General features: G+C 40.3%; 3 protein-coding genes across 5 annotated transcripts; 1 reads left to right on the top strand and 2 right to left on the bottom strand.

Annotated features, from left to right (window-relative positions):
- Positions 1-6,871: 6,871 nt before the first annotated feature.
- On the bottom strand, positions 6,872-10,795 carry LOC112577194 (proline rich transmembrane protein 1B-like). The gene is made up of 5 exons (XM_025260197.1): positions 10,777-10,795; positions 9,913-9,991; positions 8,261-8,519; positions 7,899-8,030; positions 6,872-7,449 (listed from the first exon to the last, which is right to left on the bottom strand). Exons 3-5 carry the CDS (start codon positions 8,477-8,479, stop codon positions 7,231-7,233), a joined length of 570 nt encoding a protein of 189 aa, XP_025115982.1. The 5' UTR covers positions 8,480-8,519; positions 9,913-9,991; positions 10,777-10,795; the 3' UTR covers positions 6,872-7,230.
- LOC112577190 (FIT family protein CG10671-like) lies at positions 10,076-12,753 on the top strand. Of its 2 annotated transcripts, none has more exons than XM_025260192.1 (2): positions 10,076-10,647; positions 10,928-12,753. In XM_025260192.1, the coding sequence occupies exon 2, from the start codon at positions 10,958-10,960 to the stop codon at positions 11,912-11,914; it is 957 nt and encodes a 318-aa protein (XP_025115977.1). In that variant the 5' UTR covers positions 10,076-10,647; positions 10,928-10,957; the 3' UTR covers positions 11,915-12,753. The 2 variants fall into 2 exon arrangements, with proteins under 2 accessions (XP_025115977.1, XP_025115978.1); XM_025260193.1 differs by lacking the exon at positions 10,076-10,647 and adding an exon at positions 10,681-10,850.
- A 1,108-nt stretch (positions 12,754-13,861) lies between these two features.
- Positions 13,862-17,888, bottom strand: LOC112577191 (uncharacterized protein SCO4629-like). 2 transcript variants are annotated; one of them, XM_025260195.1, is made up of 4 exons: positions 17,550-17,888; positions 17,130-17,218; positions 16,251-16,374; positions 13,862-15,209 (listed from the first exon to the last, which is right to left on the bottom strand). In XM_025260195.1, the coding sequence occupies exons 2-4, from the start codon at positions 17,133-17,135 to the stop codon at positions 14,749-14,751; spliced, it is 591 nt and encodes a 196-aa protein (XP_025115980.1). In that variant the 5' UTR covers positions 17,136-17,218; positions 17,550-17,888; the 3' UTR covers positions 13,862-14,748. The 2 variants fall into 2 exon arrangements, with proteins under 2 accessions (XP_025115980.1, XP_025115979.1); XM_025260194.1 differs by lacking the exon at positions 17,130-17,218 and having other exon boundaries at positions 17,550-17,885.
- Positions 17,889-17,894: the final 6 nt, after the last annotated feature.

Here is a 17,894-nt window from a genome sequence, read left to right as displayed (position 1 = left end):
CAAATAATAAAAAAGAGAGGGAGAATAAGGTGGGTACCTTAAAGCTCTTCAAGTGACTCTCTTACTGCTTGGCTGCAGATGCAGTGAATATTATCCTGAAGGCTGATCATTTTCAATGGGCCTGAGTTCCAAGTGAAATTCAACATTCGGTTTAAAAATTTGGATTTAAAAAAGTGTCGGGCTCAGGTGCGGGCTATGGCTCCAGCTTGACCTCGCGCTTGGGCTTTTTCTGCTAATAATAAAAAAGAAATAATAAAAAAAAGACTTTATCAATGTGTCTAGGCAGGCATAGGTGTGAGGGGGTACATTGAAAAAAAGCAGATGAAATTTTCTGATGGCTTGTTGAGCATCAGTCAATTCCATCACTACCTATAGTCGATCAAACACGGTCACTTAGTCATATTGAGGTTTCTTCACATTGCTTTGTCCATTAAAAAGTTTTATTAGTTATTAAGCTTTCTCTAGTGATTCCAGAACGGCCTGGCAGCAGGTATGACGGATAATGTCCTGGAGACGTAGCATCTTGATAGGCAGTAAATTCTTGGTCATATTGGTCATTCTCTGATAAAACTCCTCTGGATTGAGGAACGTTTCTTCAGCCTTCTTTCTGGGTACCTTAAATCTCTTGAAGAGATTCACGCACCGCCTGACAACACAGGCGGTGGATTTGATCTTGCTGATATATCATTTTAATGTGACTGATATTTTCAGTCATCCTGCTGAAGAGCTCAGCAGGGTTAAGAAAAGTTGCAGCCTTCGGTGGCGCTGGAGCAGGCTTGCGTGGGTACAGGAGCGGCCACTGACTCTGGCTCAGCATCAGCTAATTATGGCTCAGCTGCTCCTACCTCATGCTTGGTTTTTGTCCAGGCATGCATATGTGTGAGGGGGTACATTGCAAACAAAAATAGGATATTTATGTAATTGGCATTCTCACATCGTATTATGTTGGGCAGTGTTATCAGGTATTTGCATGATTGTGGCATATGTACATCATATTGAGTAATGTTATTAGGTATCGTCCTCCCTTCTACAAACCCCTGGATGACTGTCTTTGGTGGTTGTTCGTATCTGGTGACATGGCTGAGAACCGCTGCTCTATAGACACACATATATTACCCATCAGCCTCTGTACCTTCTATACACTTTTATGTTTGAGTTGAGGCATCTTGTAGATTTTCGTCTTCACGATTTGCCCCTGGTCGTTCCTCATCTACAGCCTTTTTTGTCTCGGTGTGTAGATGAAGTTGTAAATCTTGCAGACCCTTCGGAGACAGCTGCTCCATTAAATCATTTAAGATCTTAAAGAAAGGCAGATTTTTCGGCGCGATATCGTAGGCTGAGTAGACTTACTTGTACCTGTCTGGTAATAATAATAAAAAGACAATTAATGTTCTAGGCAGGCATATGTGTGTGGGTCACATTGCATGTGTATGTGTCCGGCGAGAGGAGTAAATCCAAATCATATAAATCAGTTTTTCTCACATGTAAACAATAAACATTGTCAACTTTCAGCACTATTTGCTTTCCAACCCAAAAGACGAGTGCGCTTACCTAGAGAGCAACTATGTCCTACAGACCTACACGACCAACATAATGTAGTAGGTAAATGGCTACGACCTAGAGAAAACCAGCTAAGTTAAGAGGGGAACAACATATTGCAAATTGACTGTTCTGTGCATTCCCTTTTTCGCAGTTTTGGTAAATTATAAATAATCTTCATAACATACTAAATTGCCTCGAGTGGTTTTTCATTGGGATGATACATGCTGGGGACTCGAAAAGCTAATTATAGAGTGTAGATCAGCAATTTAGTATAAGCGCATGCAGTGAAATGTCGACGAGATTTGGTGGGTGTCGACGGTAAAAGACATACACGTGCATATTTCATACCTCCTCCTCCTTCTCCTTCACTACCCGCTTTTTTTTCTTATCCGTGAAAAGTAATTTGGGCATTTTCTACAAATCAAGAGAAAAGTCATTTCAAAATTATAAAATATTAGATGTGAAACATAAAATTTCAAAATATCAGAAAATATCTGCTAATCCATTCAGCAACACTAGAAGATCCATAGTTTCAACATCTAGTCTTGCTCAACGGTCTAGCTACACTGCCCCTACATAATGATGGACTAGTCACTATAGCACTATACTCTGATGACAGCCAAACGTAAAGGTTTTTATATTGGTTTTTAAATACATCTTGTGATGGATCATACCTATGATCCCAGCATAGCATGGAAACGTTTTTAAAAATGCTTACGCAAATGTTTTAATAATTGTTCTAAAATATAAAAACATTGCTTACATGGTTTAGAAGCTTTTATCCAAAACTTAAACCTTATTGCGTAAGGGGTTCGCTACTCACTGATTTCCACTTGTTCGCACTCACGCTGTCTCCTCTGTTACTTCCTCATCATTTCGTCACCATACACACATCTGAAAACTTTCGCACTCAAGCTGCTTTCATCATTTCATGTTCTTTCTGCCCCCTTCACCCGTTCATGCCCTCACCACGGCCTCAACCCTCCTCGAACCCCAGGAGAATGTTCTTGTCCTCAACATTTAAACCTACAACCCCCTCTTTGGTTTTTTCAATTCCTCCGCGGTGCTCTTAACCGCCCCGCCCTTTTCAAGTAACGTCATTATAGAACAAAATGCTCTATATAAAAGTTCAAACATATGTTCTCGGGGAATGTGGCTGCGTCACACTGAGCGTGTTCACAACAGTGGCCAGACAGCCCCAATCTTATTTGCAAAAACATATGAACGTGGGTTTGGGTTGGGTGAATAAAAAAAGAAAACGGCTGAATTTTTAAAATTGTTAACAGAGCTGTAAGACACGTGACTGTAAATATGGTATAAAAATACGTATTTTGACATCTGCCAAATGTTCTCAATTTTTTGTTTTTGTTTTTTGTGGTTTTTTTTTTAGAGATTTATTTAATTATTGCTGTACATTTTCATTTGTTGATTGGCGCATGTTTGAATTGTCAATGGCCAAGTCCTCTGAGCCAAATGTTAATCTCCTGTGTCTGAACTGATGTATCCGAGTGGATTATCATCTGCCCAAGCTGTTAATGCCTTCCCAAAGCATTCATTCCATCTGATTTTTTTTCATACTAGAGTCTCTTCACAATAACAATCTTGCATGTTTCTTCTGCATACTCTCCAATCAGTGAACAGGTAGTTGCCCTTACACCGGAATAGAACAGAGCGTACCATTCTCATAGACATGTAATGTGCTCGGAAAGCTTCTATCAGTGATTCAAATTTCAGCTGATGGTGCAATATATATATATATATTCAGCGACCAGCAGTCTGCAGAGAGTCTTTTCACTCAATTCTTTCAAAAATATTTCACCTAAAAAGGTACCTCCGGACACACGAGAAGCAAAAACGCGGCTTTTCGCAAAGCTGGCTTTCGAAGCAGCGCCTTTTCCGAGACCCCGCTTGCGGGCTGCTTGATAAGCCGCATTTGGGGGGCATGCTGGTCACACACACGAACGCTGTTTCGGTCTTAAAATTGTTTGTGCCTATATTTAGCCGTCTCGAGTCCCATAGCTCGCTATGGGAGTTACATCTAATCTTGAACAAAATGAACGGTCTGGTCCCGCTGAGGTCGCCAGAGGCCCTGTTGCTTTCACAGCCATGGTGAAACCGCGTGGAAAAGTAGAACAGGTTCTAAAGCGCGAAGCAGGCCGCAAGCTGAAGCCAAGCAGGCTTACGAAGCCGCTTTGGGATAGCTTGCAGTGGTGGTCACACGGCAAGCAGGAAAAGCAGGTTTGCTTCGAAAAGTTTCGTGCTTTTGGCTTCTCGTGTGTCCGCCGCTTAACCATTTCAGGAGGCAGACGAGTCAAATCCTTCTTCATGTCCATGAAGTTGGTGTAGGTCTTTAGGCGATACGAACTGGTATGACAGGGGGATCGGGCACCTTTTGCAGAGAAATATATGACAGTTTTGAACATATGCTGCTGTTTACCTAATCATAAACACAATCACATATTTTAAATTACTTGTAATTAATATAAAATAAATCTAGATTTATACTATTACACTTTTCTTGATCATTGGGTTTTCTCTTTGTTTGCCATAATTGAACACTTAGGAAAATTTTTCACAAAGACAGTATTTCAGATAATGTACCATTCTTCAGGTGGCAGAGAAAAATTTAGATTTACTTTACAAACAGTAGTTCTTCACAGAGGTATTCATAGTTTAACCCATCTGTATATAGTCTTTTAATGTCTGGGGATTCTCATCTTTTTAAAGGATTTGTTTTTTTTTAATATAAAAATATATGAGCTGATAAATACTTAAAAAATTCCACAAAAAACAAATCAGCCTAAGAAACATCTTAAATCTGCTATGTGTTGCCAGAGGGGTGTGTGAGCTGAAGGCATGTCACTGGTAATAGTGAAACATAAAATATAAATTTGTATGAGCTGATATACTAAAACAAAAACAAGTCAAAGAAAAAATGGAACATCAATACAATAATTTAGATATTTTCTATTCTTTCTTTAAAAACTCTAGTACTGGTTTACAGCATAAGAAACATCTGAAATAATCTCTGTTGCGGAGGGGTGTGTGAAGTGAAAGCACTGATGTTGATCTAGGCCTATTCATATACAGCGAGTTTTTAAAAACAATAAGAATATTTAATCAATACACTTCTCAAGTAATTTGATGAATGAGGCGATTATTAATAACTTAATTTGTTATTTTTTTATGGGCATATCTTTGCCTATGTGAACATTGTCGCCTTATAGTTGCAAACTAAATCATGAGCAGGACAAAGAAGAAGTAAGAGGTAAATAAGATCAGTACCTTTTGTTAATACCTTCTTCTTCCAAGTGCCTTGAACAAATCTTGGCTGTCAATGGATTGAAACTTGTGTCTAATCGAGCGGCCTGTAGCATGAATGAGAGCCGCTCGCCACTTGTCTTGATCTGTCCAAAAAAAAAAAAAAAAAAACTTACACCGAAAGGTTTGATATTTGACGTTACACTCTACCAGCAGCAGCATCAACCGCCTTTTGTGCGTTTCTTTATTGTTGTTACGCTTGCAGATTTTGCTGACATAGCCATTGAAGTCATTCGCTAAATAGTGAAAAAGAAATCGTCTGCCAGCTGTCCAGGGATATAAGTTCGTGATGCTATGGCCGACATCACATGCGTCATCGTCAGCGGTCGTCGCTTGGGGTTCATTGATGCCACGGGCTGATGGCAGATCTGCGCGAGGCTTGTTGGCTTCTTCGGGCAGTTGGCCAGCTTCCACAGCAGACCGTCTGATGTTTATATACAGCCGATCACTTGCACCACGCTTGTCATACACAATTTCCAGGGTCACAGGATCTGTCTAAAGATGTCCTGATGGTACTGATGGCTGTAGTTTGTTGTCTGGGGCACGAAACAACCATAGTGACAGAGAAAACACTCGAACTTTCTTAACTATTTTATTCTATTATATCGCGAGTCAGCTTTGAACTTTTTCATATTGGAAAAAAAAGTTCCTAGTGAAAGACTCGATTACTTGGTTGACTGAGAGACAGAGCGAGCTGAATGTTATAGGCGAAGTGGGGAGGCGGCACTGTTACCTGGAGATGGCATCTGTGTACATCACGTGACAACGTTGTTAGGCGCCCAGAGCAGGTCACTGGAATATGTAATGTGTGACGTGAACACACACCAGAACTACGTCACGTGTGACGACAGTGTAACTAAGACGCGCACACACACACACATATACATATGCTGTAAATATGTCACATGACAGTGTAACTAAGACGCGCGCTGTAACTACGTCACGTCTGACGACAGTAACTATGACGTCACACGCCACAAGAAGGGGAAGGGTAGGCACACCAAGTATGATTTGTACGTTTATTTCGCAATGATAATAATCATGATGATGGGGGAAACGTTTATAGCGACGTATCCCATCCAAAGAAATGCTCTCCGCACATTACAAATACAAGACAGACAAAATTCCTGTGGCTCTGTAAAGTTCATGGGAAAGATCAAGATGTCAATGAGACAGATCGACACTGAATGGACTGGAGCAGAACAGAGCAATAATCAAACACGTCCATTAAATCGTCGGGACAATAGATAATCACCAAGCTTGAAATTGTAGTACAATGTTGAAACGCAGATCTACCCACATAAGGTAGAGTAATAGACTGAGCATACGCGATTTATGAAAATGAGTCCAGAATGTTTCTAAAGGGGAAGTGGTTCTGCTCGCGCGCAAAAAAAAATTTGTTTATTTATTTTTTGTTAAAAAATAAGAACACCGAGAGAAGGAGTCGCCTGCAGATGAAAAAGAAAGTTTGAAAAATATCTTAAAATAATTTGTGAACACTATTCACACGTACGCACTATTTATTTGCTTCCCTTGAAATGAGTAGTCGCGTGACGTCCGCCAATCTTTCCAGCAGCTAAAAATAGATCGCTTTATAAACCATCCTTTGACTACTGGCTTCACATAGTCGCAGACACCAAAGTATTGAAAAATAGCAGTTTCTTACGAGAACTCTACAAGAAGCAAACATTGTAATGGCAAAGTAAGAGCGACATGATCAGAGCACGCCATAGAAATAGTCGTTTGTAGTCGCCGACCTTTGGCCTTGAGTACTGTCATTTGTTTTTACGTCACACCATCCGTCATCTGTGACGCGCCTTGAACTTGTCCACAGGGGAAGATAAGGCGCTACACAAACCAACTGTTGATGTGTTATTAGCACACATGGATAAGTGCGAACTATTAATAAAATGAAAGTCTTCAGTTTGTGATTGCTGACGATTCACACACACACAGTAATGCTGTCACAGTTTCATTTCACAAGTGTAAACAAAATACTTCAAGGTCATTTTCGATTGTACTATTACTTTTTATTATTGTAATCATTGCAAAAACAGACTGAAAACTGAAATAGTAAATCTGTTCATTATCACAGTTACATTTGCTCGACGCCTAATCAGCAGAGCGTCTTGGATGTAGGTGTGAGGGGATTGAAACAAGGTAGAACTTTCACTACGCTTACCAGTCACTACATTTTCAGCCCGTCGCTACGATGCTTCTTGCACCATGACACTGAACTCGACAGCCACAGTCAGCTACACATTCCACTTGTACATTTACATCTCTGTATAATAATATCCGAATGGCATTTGTCACAATCGTTGACGCTATTATCTCGCTTCACCGGTGCTAACGGCAGCAGTCACCTTATGCAGCAGATGCCTTAACGGTCATCGTCGTCGAGGTCGTTATCGTGATCGCGGTCGTGGTCGAGTCCTTGATGATCCTCAAGACGTTCCAGAGCTGCACGCCAAAGATGACCCAGGCGATGATGCCAAAGACGACGGTGCAGATGATGAAAATGGCGGCTGTCCTCAGGGAGGATCTGGCAAGGGTGTGTTGGCCGAGTTCGACTTGGCTCTTAGCCTGCAAGGAAGGCGAGAAAACACATAACATCAACAAAAATATATTGTAAAATATTTTACATTACAAACAGAACGGCTAGCAGTGATCAAAGCATGGTTGGAGTGATGAAAGCAGTGTCATATACACAATAACAAACAGGTGTTGCACAGACTGGAACTATAAAATCGTGCTTCGTGGAATACTAGACAAACGTTATGCAATAATGCAGGACCTAAAAACTTGCTCAGGAAAAGACTAAACAGGAGCAAATGTTACAGGAAGATCAGTGCACTAAAGCTTTGCTCAATGAAATACGAACTAGCAAAACCTGTCATGCAATAGTTCAGACTCAGTAACATACCAAACAGTAACAAATCCAGACATTAAAGCCCTGCCATGCGCTACACCTGTCACAGCATCACACTAAGACTAATTAACAAGTGTGGTAATCGTAACAATCTGTGTCGTACCCTGCGGTTGCATATGATGGCGGTGACACCACACGGCCACGCTCCCACACAGAATATCAGCGCAAGAATGGAGATAATAAACGAAGTCTTCGTCCTCGGGGGAGGAGTGTTTTCCCGAACAGGGGGTGCCACCTGTAGAACATGGATCATGAGTGGATCAGTTCTGAGTTTTGGGATGAGATGTAGCAAAGTTAAAGGCCTTTCTACATCGTGAGTAGATCTGAGGCTAGGGACACACATACACCTGAGTGATTCACATTTGTTTAGAAGTCCACCCCATCTCTAGAACAAACTTTCTTCCCTATTGCGGGGAAAAGTTCAATTCATGCAAATACACGCAAGCAAACACATTAACTATTTACCACAATCGACGAGAAGGTGCCAGGCTGTGTGTACTGCATGGGAGCCGGGTAGACAGTCTGACCCGGGTAGCTCTGGCCAGCATGGTACGACAGGTAGCCAGGTTCTTGCTGGGTGGGAGGGAAATACTGTGGAGGAGGGTAGCTCTGTTCAGTGGATAAGTAAGGAGGGGGAGGGTCTGGGGGAAACGCTTTCTCCTCGGCCACCAGTTTCTCAGACATGTTGGTCAAGACACTTTCTTGGGGGTCGTCCGATTCAATCCTGAAGAAAATTATAAGGCTACGTATTACGCCAGCTATTTAATAACAAACTGGTTCAAGATAACTGTAACAAAATTCACCACTTGAAATTCTAAATCTTTCCCCCAACACCTTAAGAAAACACATGACAATTCGCAAATAAACTAAATATATAACAAAAGGAAAACACCGCACGTTCGCACACAAACAAACCTCTCGACATTTTATTTCGAGCTTTTTATGTGCTCTGTCGCGTTAACACCCCGAGCACGATTTTGTTTAACGAGGCCTCGGGTCGTTGACGTCAGCCGCACACAGGTAGGCTGTCAGGTACAGGTGTTGCTCGCACCTGAGGCATCGCATCACGGAGGAGGAGAGGCCACAGCAGCAGCAGCAGCAGCAGCGAGTTATGTCACGTGCACCTGTCCGCATTCCTGAAAAACGTGTTTTACAATCCCCGTGCTCGCTCGCTTCATCTTTTGTCTGTCCACCTACACCAGTTCCTACACCTACACCACTCACTCACTGACAGAGAGAGTCCCGCCCTCAGTCTGTGTGGCGTACAACACACGCGTGACTTGAACACCATCAGGGACAGGTTCTCACTGCTGTCGACATTTGTGAAAGCACGCGTGAATGAAATCTTTTGTCACGGTTTGTTGCACTTTGCGATAATGTCGGATATTAAGGTAGAAGTCTTGCGCCTCCCCCGCCACCACCACTACCACCACCACCACCACCACCACCACCACCACCACCACCACCACCACACCACTTAAATAATTAATGATTGCAGCGACCTAACAGAAGCAAAGAAAAAGTAGCATACAGCATAAAGGTCTGTGAAGAAAAAAAACAATAATGATGATGACGACGACAAAGTTAAAATAAATTTCAGATGCTGATAAAGAAGCCCTTTCTCTTCAAATTGTTCATAATGTACATTCATAGCTGCGTTAAACGGTTCAATTTTATATTCATTTTTTTCAAGATATCGAGAAATGATTTGATTTGGCATTTTACAAGAGTGAACATGTTTAGCACGGAGTAAAATTGAGTCATCTTATTACATCAACCGCCATTATAATTATCATTGCAGTTTTTAAGAGTATAGTCCGAATTTGATTATTAAATGAAATGTAGAAAAGCCAGCCAGCCAGCCAGCCAGCATTTGGACTGCTAAATCCCTCCGCCTGTCGCCTGTAAGCAAGTCAGTCACACCGTGAACGGCTCTATACCTCTACCTGAACATGGCGTCCCAACACCACCACCAACACAACAACCATGGAGCAGTCAGGTCGAAACATTCCGTTACAGCTCTACAGCAGCTGTCTACAGCTGTCTCCCCTAAGTTTGTGTAACTACAAAATATTGTGAACGATGACCACTGACTCAGAAAGTGAAGGCAGACTTACTGTTTGGCTCTGACAGTAGCAGGCAGTCGAGTGGACTTGTGTACCTGGTGATCACTTTGTGTACGCACAGGCTGCACACCTGCACACGGGAATTGCTAATAAGACTCCAGGTGGAGGGTGGGTACAGGCAGGCCACGTGGCCTTATAAATAGCCTACTCAGATTCTTCATGGTTTCCTCATTAACAAAAAATTATTCTACGAAGTTAACTTGATCGAGTTACATGATTTAATTAATGCGTGTTGTTCTGCGAGGTGCTATTTGAAATAATATTCTCAATAATTTTTTTTTAATTTGAGGCGGTATTTTTGATTGTGTATTTTGTAAATTTTTTGCTCCTGGAGGTATTATTTTATCAATATCCTTTGTCCTGTAAGATGTTTTTGTTTGTTACATAATATTCTGTGACGTGTTACTCAACCTTCTGTCAGTTACTTAATATTCTTTGTCCTATATGTTGCTGTTATACACACACAATAGAAAAACTGTAAACTACAATGTTAGGTTGATGTATGTCTGACAGATATTGATGCTGTGAGAGTAAAGGTACAGTGGCGTAGGAAGATGGGCAAAGGCACATTCATGCAGGCGCATTTATTTATACACTCGCGCGCACGCACGGACACACGAGTAGTCATAAAGGTGTGACAACTATTTTCGTCCTGTGTGTCACAGTCTCGTGACTCTTCACAAGGTCGGGTATACCACGACAAGATGAAGGTCAAGACAAAAATAGGTAAACAGAAGAAGTGTCCGATTACTGTGCATTACGACACTTCTTGTGGGCGAGGGAAGGTAGGAGTACCCGCGGGGTAGTAATTGGAGACGACTGACCGCTATAGTTGTGCACCGAGTGTACTCCTACCTTCCCCTGCACGGCGAAATCATTCTCTTCTTGCGGTCCGAAAAAGTTCTGTCTTTAGGACCAGCTTCGGATGGGTTTGTTTGTCCACACTGTTTGTGACCCATTGAATTCAAGGGACTGAACTGTCGCTAACTGATTACTTTCTTCTCAGAGTGACTTCCTCGTACAAAGTACCGGCAAGATGGCTTCCAAGTCTGGCTCTAGTAGACGTAAATCATTTACTAAAGGCTCTCACAAAGACTATGAGGATCGGAATGTCTCACGAGCAGGCAAAAAACCTCTTCCAGAGCCAACGCATCTCGGTCATTTTGTTTTGATGGTGGTTTTAAAAGTATGCCGGTCAGTGCTTTTCGTTGACACATCAGTGAAAATTGGGATATATTTGATCGGAGTCATGGCAGGGTCTGTTATCTGCGATCTGTTTGTGGTTCCGAAGTCATATTTATCTGACAAGCAAAATTTCTTGAATCAGTATTTTGTGAAGCTCGGATGGGGGTGGACGCTAACGCTGCTGGTTTCTTACGTTTGTCTGAGTAGTCTTGTTTACTGCAGTGGAAACTGGGCAGCTGTACGTCGTCATATCATGCGTATGGCGATTGCAAGCGTGGAATGGTATGTCTGTGTCACAGCGTTCAGACACATTGAGACGACAGTAGGAATGTGCACTAGCAGCCAACACTTGGATCGCAACACCTGCATTGACAGCGGAAGCGGCTGGCTGGGCTTCGACATTTCGGGACACGTTTTTCTGCTTATTCACAACCTTCTTACCATTTCTGAGGAGGTGAAAACTTTCAAGGAGTGGAGAAAACTGGGAGAGTTGCTGGAGGATGAAGATTTACCTAACAAGCGCAAGGTCACAAATGATGACATAAAGCAAGCCCAGTCTCTGTACAAAGGTCTAACACCATACATCAAGGCTACATTCATAGTACTAGCTCTGCTCACTGTTCTTTGGGAATTTATGCTGTTGGTATCTGTTGTGTATAGATTTCACACCCTCACACAGAAAGTTACTGCAGCATTTGTAGCAGTGTTTTGCTGGTTTCTGAATTACAGGGTTTTGTATCGCCTGAATAGTGAATGGTTTCCTGCATATCCAGGGGAAAGCAGTTTCAACTTTCTTAAAAGTTCATGATAGTAGTACATTTTGCATTAGCACCTGCATGTCTGTGAATCCATTTGGATCACCCAAGTCAGCACTCATTTAACTCTAACCCACATTCCCTACCCCTACCCCCTAACACCACAAAAAAAAAAAAATCCGCAAAATAAGCCCCCTGAATCACTGTTTTGGCATTTATACAATGTTTTATGAACGTGTGTTTGACGCTATCTGTTTTATGCTTTTTTAAGATGTTGAATATTTACTTCCATTTTGTGACAACAGAATTTATTATGTGCCATTTTTGTGGTCTGTGGTGCAAAATGATTATTAACTCAAGCAATTTTGCAGTAATCAGTGTTTGGCCATTTTAGCTCTTAGCTAACTTGTGCAAGATGTAGCATTTTGCACCCTGTTCCATAGTTTGCTGCAGTGACTTTGCAAAAGTGATATCTCTCAGCGTAACGGCACTGTTTATTTCACTGTACAATGTACATGTGGAAAGTGGAATTCTGACATTTAAATATTTCACAGCAGATGACTTATTATATGTACTTGTAGGACTAAACAGAGTATCTAGTCATCTTAAATAGACTGCTGAGAACATGGTATGTGTCAGTTAATTGCCAGTTTTGAAAGGTAGTGGCTGTGTTAGACAATTTGAAATAATATTTAGGATGTGTGTGATACACATTTTGATTTTATTATCACCCCAAGTCTTATATTTTCAAAAAACTGTCCTGAACATGGAATGAATGTTAGGCAAAGCTGATTTTCTTGTGTTGATTTTTTCTTTTTTGTTTTTGTGGCTTGGGATGCAGGGCTGTTTGTGAATGCAGTGCGAGATGCAATTAAAAAGTTGATGATGTGTAGTTAGTGGTCATTCTGCTGCCGGTGCTGTCACAGTTGTACATGTGAATGAAGTCTAGTATTTATATACTACTATTGTGGCATCATGCAAATAGACCTGTTTTTTTACCTTGGTCCAAAAAAAAAAATGCAAATCAGTTTGCACCTCATATGGCCAAATTGCTATGACATTACTTAGGACTACACAAATGTGAATTCTTCTCTGGTAAAATAAAGTTGTGGGATGTCAAACATCCACATTCCTATCTGTGAACAAAAATGTTGATATGTGAACAGCAAGATTATGTCAATGATTATCATAAAATAATTCCATGGTTTTGATGTTCACATATTCTGCTCAGTATTGCTACTGATAACGATAGCAATGACAAGATGAAAAGTTATCACCTTCACAAGTGTGCACACATACAAGCAGTTGATAATCATAATAATTTCTTATTAGAGATTCTGACAGCAAGAAACAAAAAAGAGTGAGTGCTGAATTCAGACTTCAGCTGATTGTAGATAACAATGACAGACATTATGAGCACCAAGGTATTGCCCATACAAGCTGACTGGGGCACACAACATCGCATTAAGTAGTGACCACCACAAAGGCAGACCAAAATCTGCCACTGTAATATTCTAATAATATTATCTTCCTACAAAGATATTAAATATGTCAACCATTACACTTTCCTACCTTTGGTCTCTTTATTTCTGAAACTTGCATAATACATCTTTAATTACAGAGTAGATGTTGAACTGGTTCTTTCTTTAAACCATCTTCTCATGGCTTTACCCAGGATGCCCAACCTACAGTCCACTAATTTTAACCAGACACAAAATAATTTTATTTTTAATGTCATGATTCCGGCAAAACCGCCATGTTCTGGCCTGCGAAATATGATATTATGTCTAGTGCGGCCCTCGGGCGAGTGAAGATTGGGTACCTCTGGCTTAACCAATGCAAAAAAAAAAAAAGTCCAGCATATAAACATTGGAACTTTCAATCTTTAACTTAAACACAAAGTTTAGGAAGGTCAACATCTGCAAGAAAAACTATTTGTACAAGTACATTCATGTGCATCATACCTCATACATATGATTATAAATGTGCAGACACAAACATGCAGGGCATGAGATGTTTATTCTGCATTTCTGACACATGCATAGGTATTTTGGTCAGGAACATTGAACGTTTCTTCCAAAACTTCTATAGCTTGATGCAGTTGCGTACAATCTATATCATAATCTTCTAGAAGTATTACAACTAAAGCGGTTTTTTTCAATTTAACCCATCTGATTATCAATATAAGAAAGAAGATGTATCTATCTGCTACAAGACTTGAGATTGCTATTTCAGGATGTGCATTTTGTGATTATCGGTGCAAAGCAAGAAGCATAGCTATCTGTCACAGCTTGACTAGTTACTTTCTAAACCAATGACTGATAAAGGATGGATAACAACATAGCACATCTAGGCCAGCATCTTTGTCCATGTAACCATTTTGAATTTGATTGCTTACCAACCAGCTTTTGCCTGTAGTCATCAAGAATATCAGAAGCATCACATGCAGCTATGTTGGTTCCAAAAGAGTACATGTGTGTATAGAATGTAAGACATTTACAAACAATTGTGGAATTCATAATATGACAGAGATGATTCGTACAACACATTAAAGAAATATGTATTAAAACATTTAAAAAAAGAATATCAAGAACTCCTGAGATCAGATTCTACCCTCAAGTATTTCCAACTTGACATCACTTTCATGATTACAAGATTACAGTTTGGCAACAAACTAAGCAAGTCACCAGATATGTCACAATATATCACAAAGATGGCAAACTAGTCAGCAGATTAGATATCACAAAGCCGGTAAGCTAGCCACCATATCCATCACAAAGATGGCAAACTAGCCACTAATTTTTATAATTTTGTTTTTTTCTGTAAGACTACATCACACAAGCCAGTAGAATTTACCTGTTTTGTATTATTAAACAATATAGTGAAGCTATATATGGTCAAAATGCAGTTGCAGAGACTGATAAGCCTCCATGACTTTACGTGGTATTTCCTGCTTAATCTGAAATCCAAGCAAAGGATATTCCAACATCCGTTGCATATTTCGCAGCATTTCTTCAACTAACTTTGCTTGGCTTCTGAAAGCAGAGTGATCACAAGCATAGTCTGCCAGAGATATTGGAGGAGAAGTCACTCTTACATCAACAAGTTCTGCCCGTTCCCATTGTTTCATGAACGTGGCATATGTCCGGCGTCCCATGAATGGTGTTTGAACAAGTATGATAGAATGAGGGTCAAGCGGACTGGGAAGATTGCGTAAAAGTTTCTGAGTGAAGATGATGTTTTCTCCTGTGTTGGTAGCTTCTGGTTCTATTATGATGGCTGAAGCTGGAACATTCTTCTCCAGAAGACGATTTGAAAAAACAACAGCCTCGGGCAACTCCCACTTGCCTTGATAGAAGAAACGTTTCTGTATATTTCAATCCATTAAAAAAATTTGAGTGCTTAAGATTCAATAAAGTCCTATGTGATTCTGACACAAAAGAGTAATATACACTACAATAAGTAAATATTACTCTTAATAACCTTTCCCATCATGATAGTCCTTTTTCACACCCTTCCTTTTGCAATATCATGTTACTCTCAACCTATGCTATTCAAATCTTTTTAGAGAACATCATGTCTGAAACCCTCCACAATCATCACACTTCCATTTTCCAAAGGCTACTTTGCAGATGACATCAGTTTGATTGCAATCACTGAGGCACTAACAGGAAACCGCAAGCCTTACCAGCAGATTTACAAACAGTTCAAACACACATGGAATGAAGACCATCATTGACACAAGTAAAGCTATGGTCACTGGCAACACAAATATCATCATGAATGGAATATGGTTTGAAGAGGTAAGCAGCTTAAAGTACTTGGGAGCTATCTCTCTAAAGATGCTAGCTCCTTGACAGATATTAACACCAGGATCATGGCAAAGGCTAGGTTGGAAAGAGTTTAGCACACCTAGAACATCAGTTTGTACAAATACTTCATAGTACCGATTTTGCTTTACAGTTGTGAGGCCTGCTCCATAAACATGCAGGGAACATAAAGCCAATGGCTCTGTAAAAAACATGATTGCCACACTCACAGGACACCAGGAATCCCTACTTACAACAATTAAGCAGTGTAAGCAAGTCTGGTTTAGCCATGTGACCTGGCATGACACTGTCTAAGAATGTCCATCAAGGTACCTTGGAGAGTGGTTGATGCAATAGTGACCAGAGGAAGAACTGGCTTGTGAACATAAAGGACTGGACTGGTCATTTTGCTAAGTACCTGCTCACTATCGCCGAAAACAGGTGTGAGTTGTGGACTTTGTCAGCTACCGCATCTATCCCTGTACTCCCCTTAATAACTGGTACTAGTCAAAGAATGAAATTTATTGAAGAATCATAAAAAAGAGAATTGAGGCTTCTGTACTCTTTTTAATTCCACTACCTGCAGTTCCATGGCCATGCTTTCCAGACACAACCACAAGAGGAGCAAAACCACTGAGATATAGGTCAGCAGCATGGTCAGCAGTTCTCAGATCTTGGTTTCCAAGGACAAAAATGAGATCACTCTGAAGAACAAATATTTTACTGATTAGATTCTATTATGGCATGTTATTCTATTACAATTGCCATCATGTGAAAAATATATTTCTTTACTTCAAAAGAATCATGGCAAAAAGACTAAGAAGTCACTTCTCATCAGAGTAATGATAATAACAAGCACAATAATATGATTTATATAGTGAATTTTCCCATACAGAGGCAAGCTCAATGCGCTTTACTGACAAGAGTCAGTAGGCAACAAGACTGTGACAGACATAAAAATCTAGCAGAAGACACATACACTCACATGTCAAGGAGTGAAGTCAACATGTACACATACAGATCTGAAATCTAAGCTTGCCGCGAAAAATGCAAACAAAGCTCAAGACTTATGGATGAGAAAATATGATTGTACACCAGAAATAAAAAGTTATAAATGCAGATAGATGGAGACAAGTAATCTTATAAAGCAAAAAACCTCAGATGAACAAAGAGTGTTAGTGAAATGGTCAGCAGATGGAAACAATTTGGCGCAGAACAATTGAAAACAAAGGTATACGACTTAATAAAAAGCACATGGAAGCAAAAGACACCAAAAGCTGGTGTAGATTTCAGAACAAGACTTAAAAGAGAGAGAAAGCAATCTCTTCAAGCAAGTAAGGGCTTATAAAAGCTATAAAAAGTTTATTATGAACAATAGGTTTAAAATCTCAATTTGACCCACTAGGATGACCTATACTTGAAGTTCTAGCTTTTGTAATGACAGGAATATATTACTCACCATCATGAAATCCAGGTAGCGGCATTGCTAAAGGGATTCTTTCTAGTAATTTTCTAGTGATTACGCACTTATGGATTCGCTTGATTTTCCTACAGACAGTCGAGGCAAAAGTTGAAGATTTTTTTTTTCTTTTAAGAAACCCTCACTACACAAATTATTGATATTCTGTTACATTAAACTGTATGTATTATATGTCACGTTATGTTCTATATGTCACGTTAAAAAATTCAAGAATGCGTTTTTCTATTCAATGCTAAGTGAAAACTTTTGCATCTAAGTGCACTGAAATTGGTTGTTCATGTAAATTAGATTTTTCACGCACAAGATTGCAATTTATATTATTTTTTACTTTTATTATTAGGCACAACATTACAAGCTGAGACCCTCAATATTTTCCTTAGATCGTTTGCCTTTACATACCTTTTGTAATGGGTCATCTATGCGCAGGTAATCCCAAAGTATCTGTGTATTCTTCTCAAACATCTTAGTTTCTCTACCGCAAATAAAGCGTCGTCTGCTTGACATGTCGAAAAGTCCCTGCATGAATGAACGGCTGACCGGGTTCAGAGGTGGCCTTACAGCCTGCCCTGTGCCGCAACAAACTAAGCGACCCATGGCGCTTTTGTACCACATTGTTACTCTGGGCCAAGATCAAACGACTGGTTACATAGTCGGTTCCATGATCTGAACAAAGCCTCCGGCCCTTTACCCCAGACAGTCCGAGCTCCAGCAGCGTGACCCGTTGCGGGGCAGCTTCCGGAAGTC

Source organism: Pomacea canaliculata, linkage group LG12, assembly GCF_003073045.1.
Source record: "Pomacea canaliculata isolate SZHN2017 linkage group LG12, ASM307304v1, whole genome shotgun sequence".
Lineage (NCBI taxonomy): Eukaryota > Metazoa > Mollusca > Gastropoda > Architaenioglossa > Ampullariidae > Pomacea > Pomacea canaliculata.
The sequence above is the reverse complement of the archived record's forward strand: the minus strand, read 5'-3'. Positions and strand labels throughout refer to the sequence as shown.

Coding starts and splice junctions, on each gene's coding strand:
- LOC112577190 (XM_025260192.1), top strand. CDS start 10,958: ATGGCTTCCAAGTCTGGCTCTAGTAGACGTAAATCATTTACTAAAGGC.
- LOC112577191 (XM_025260194.1), bottom strand. CDS start 17,762: ATGTGGTACAAAAGCGCCATGGGTCGCTTAGTTTGTTGCGGCACAGGG. Junction 16,375..17,549: donor TAGATGACCCATTACAAAAG/GTATGTAAAGGC, acceptor TTTGTTCTTCAG/AGTGATCTCATTTTTGTCCT. Junction 15,210..16,250: donor GCATGGCCATGGAACTGCAG/GTAGTGGAATTA, acceptor TCTTCTATCAAG/GCAAGTGGGAGTTGCCCGAG.
- LOC112577194 (XM_025260197.1), bottom strand. CDS start 8,479: ATGTCTGAGAAACTGGTGGCCGAGGAGAAAGCGTTTCCCCCAGACCCT. Junction 8,031..8,260: donor GCACCTTCTCGTCGATTGTG/GTAAATAGTTAA, acceptor CATGTTCTACAG/GTGGCACCCCCTGTTCGGGA. Junction 7,450..7,898: donor CCATCATATGCAACCGCAGG/GTACGACACAGA, acceptor CCTTCCTTGCAG/GCTAAGAGCCAAGTCGAACT.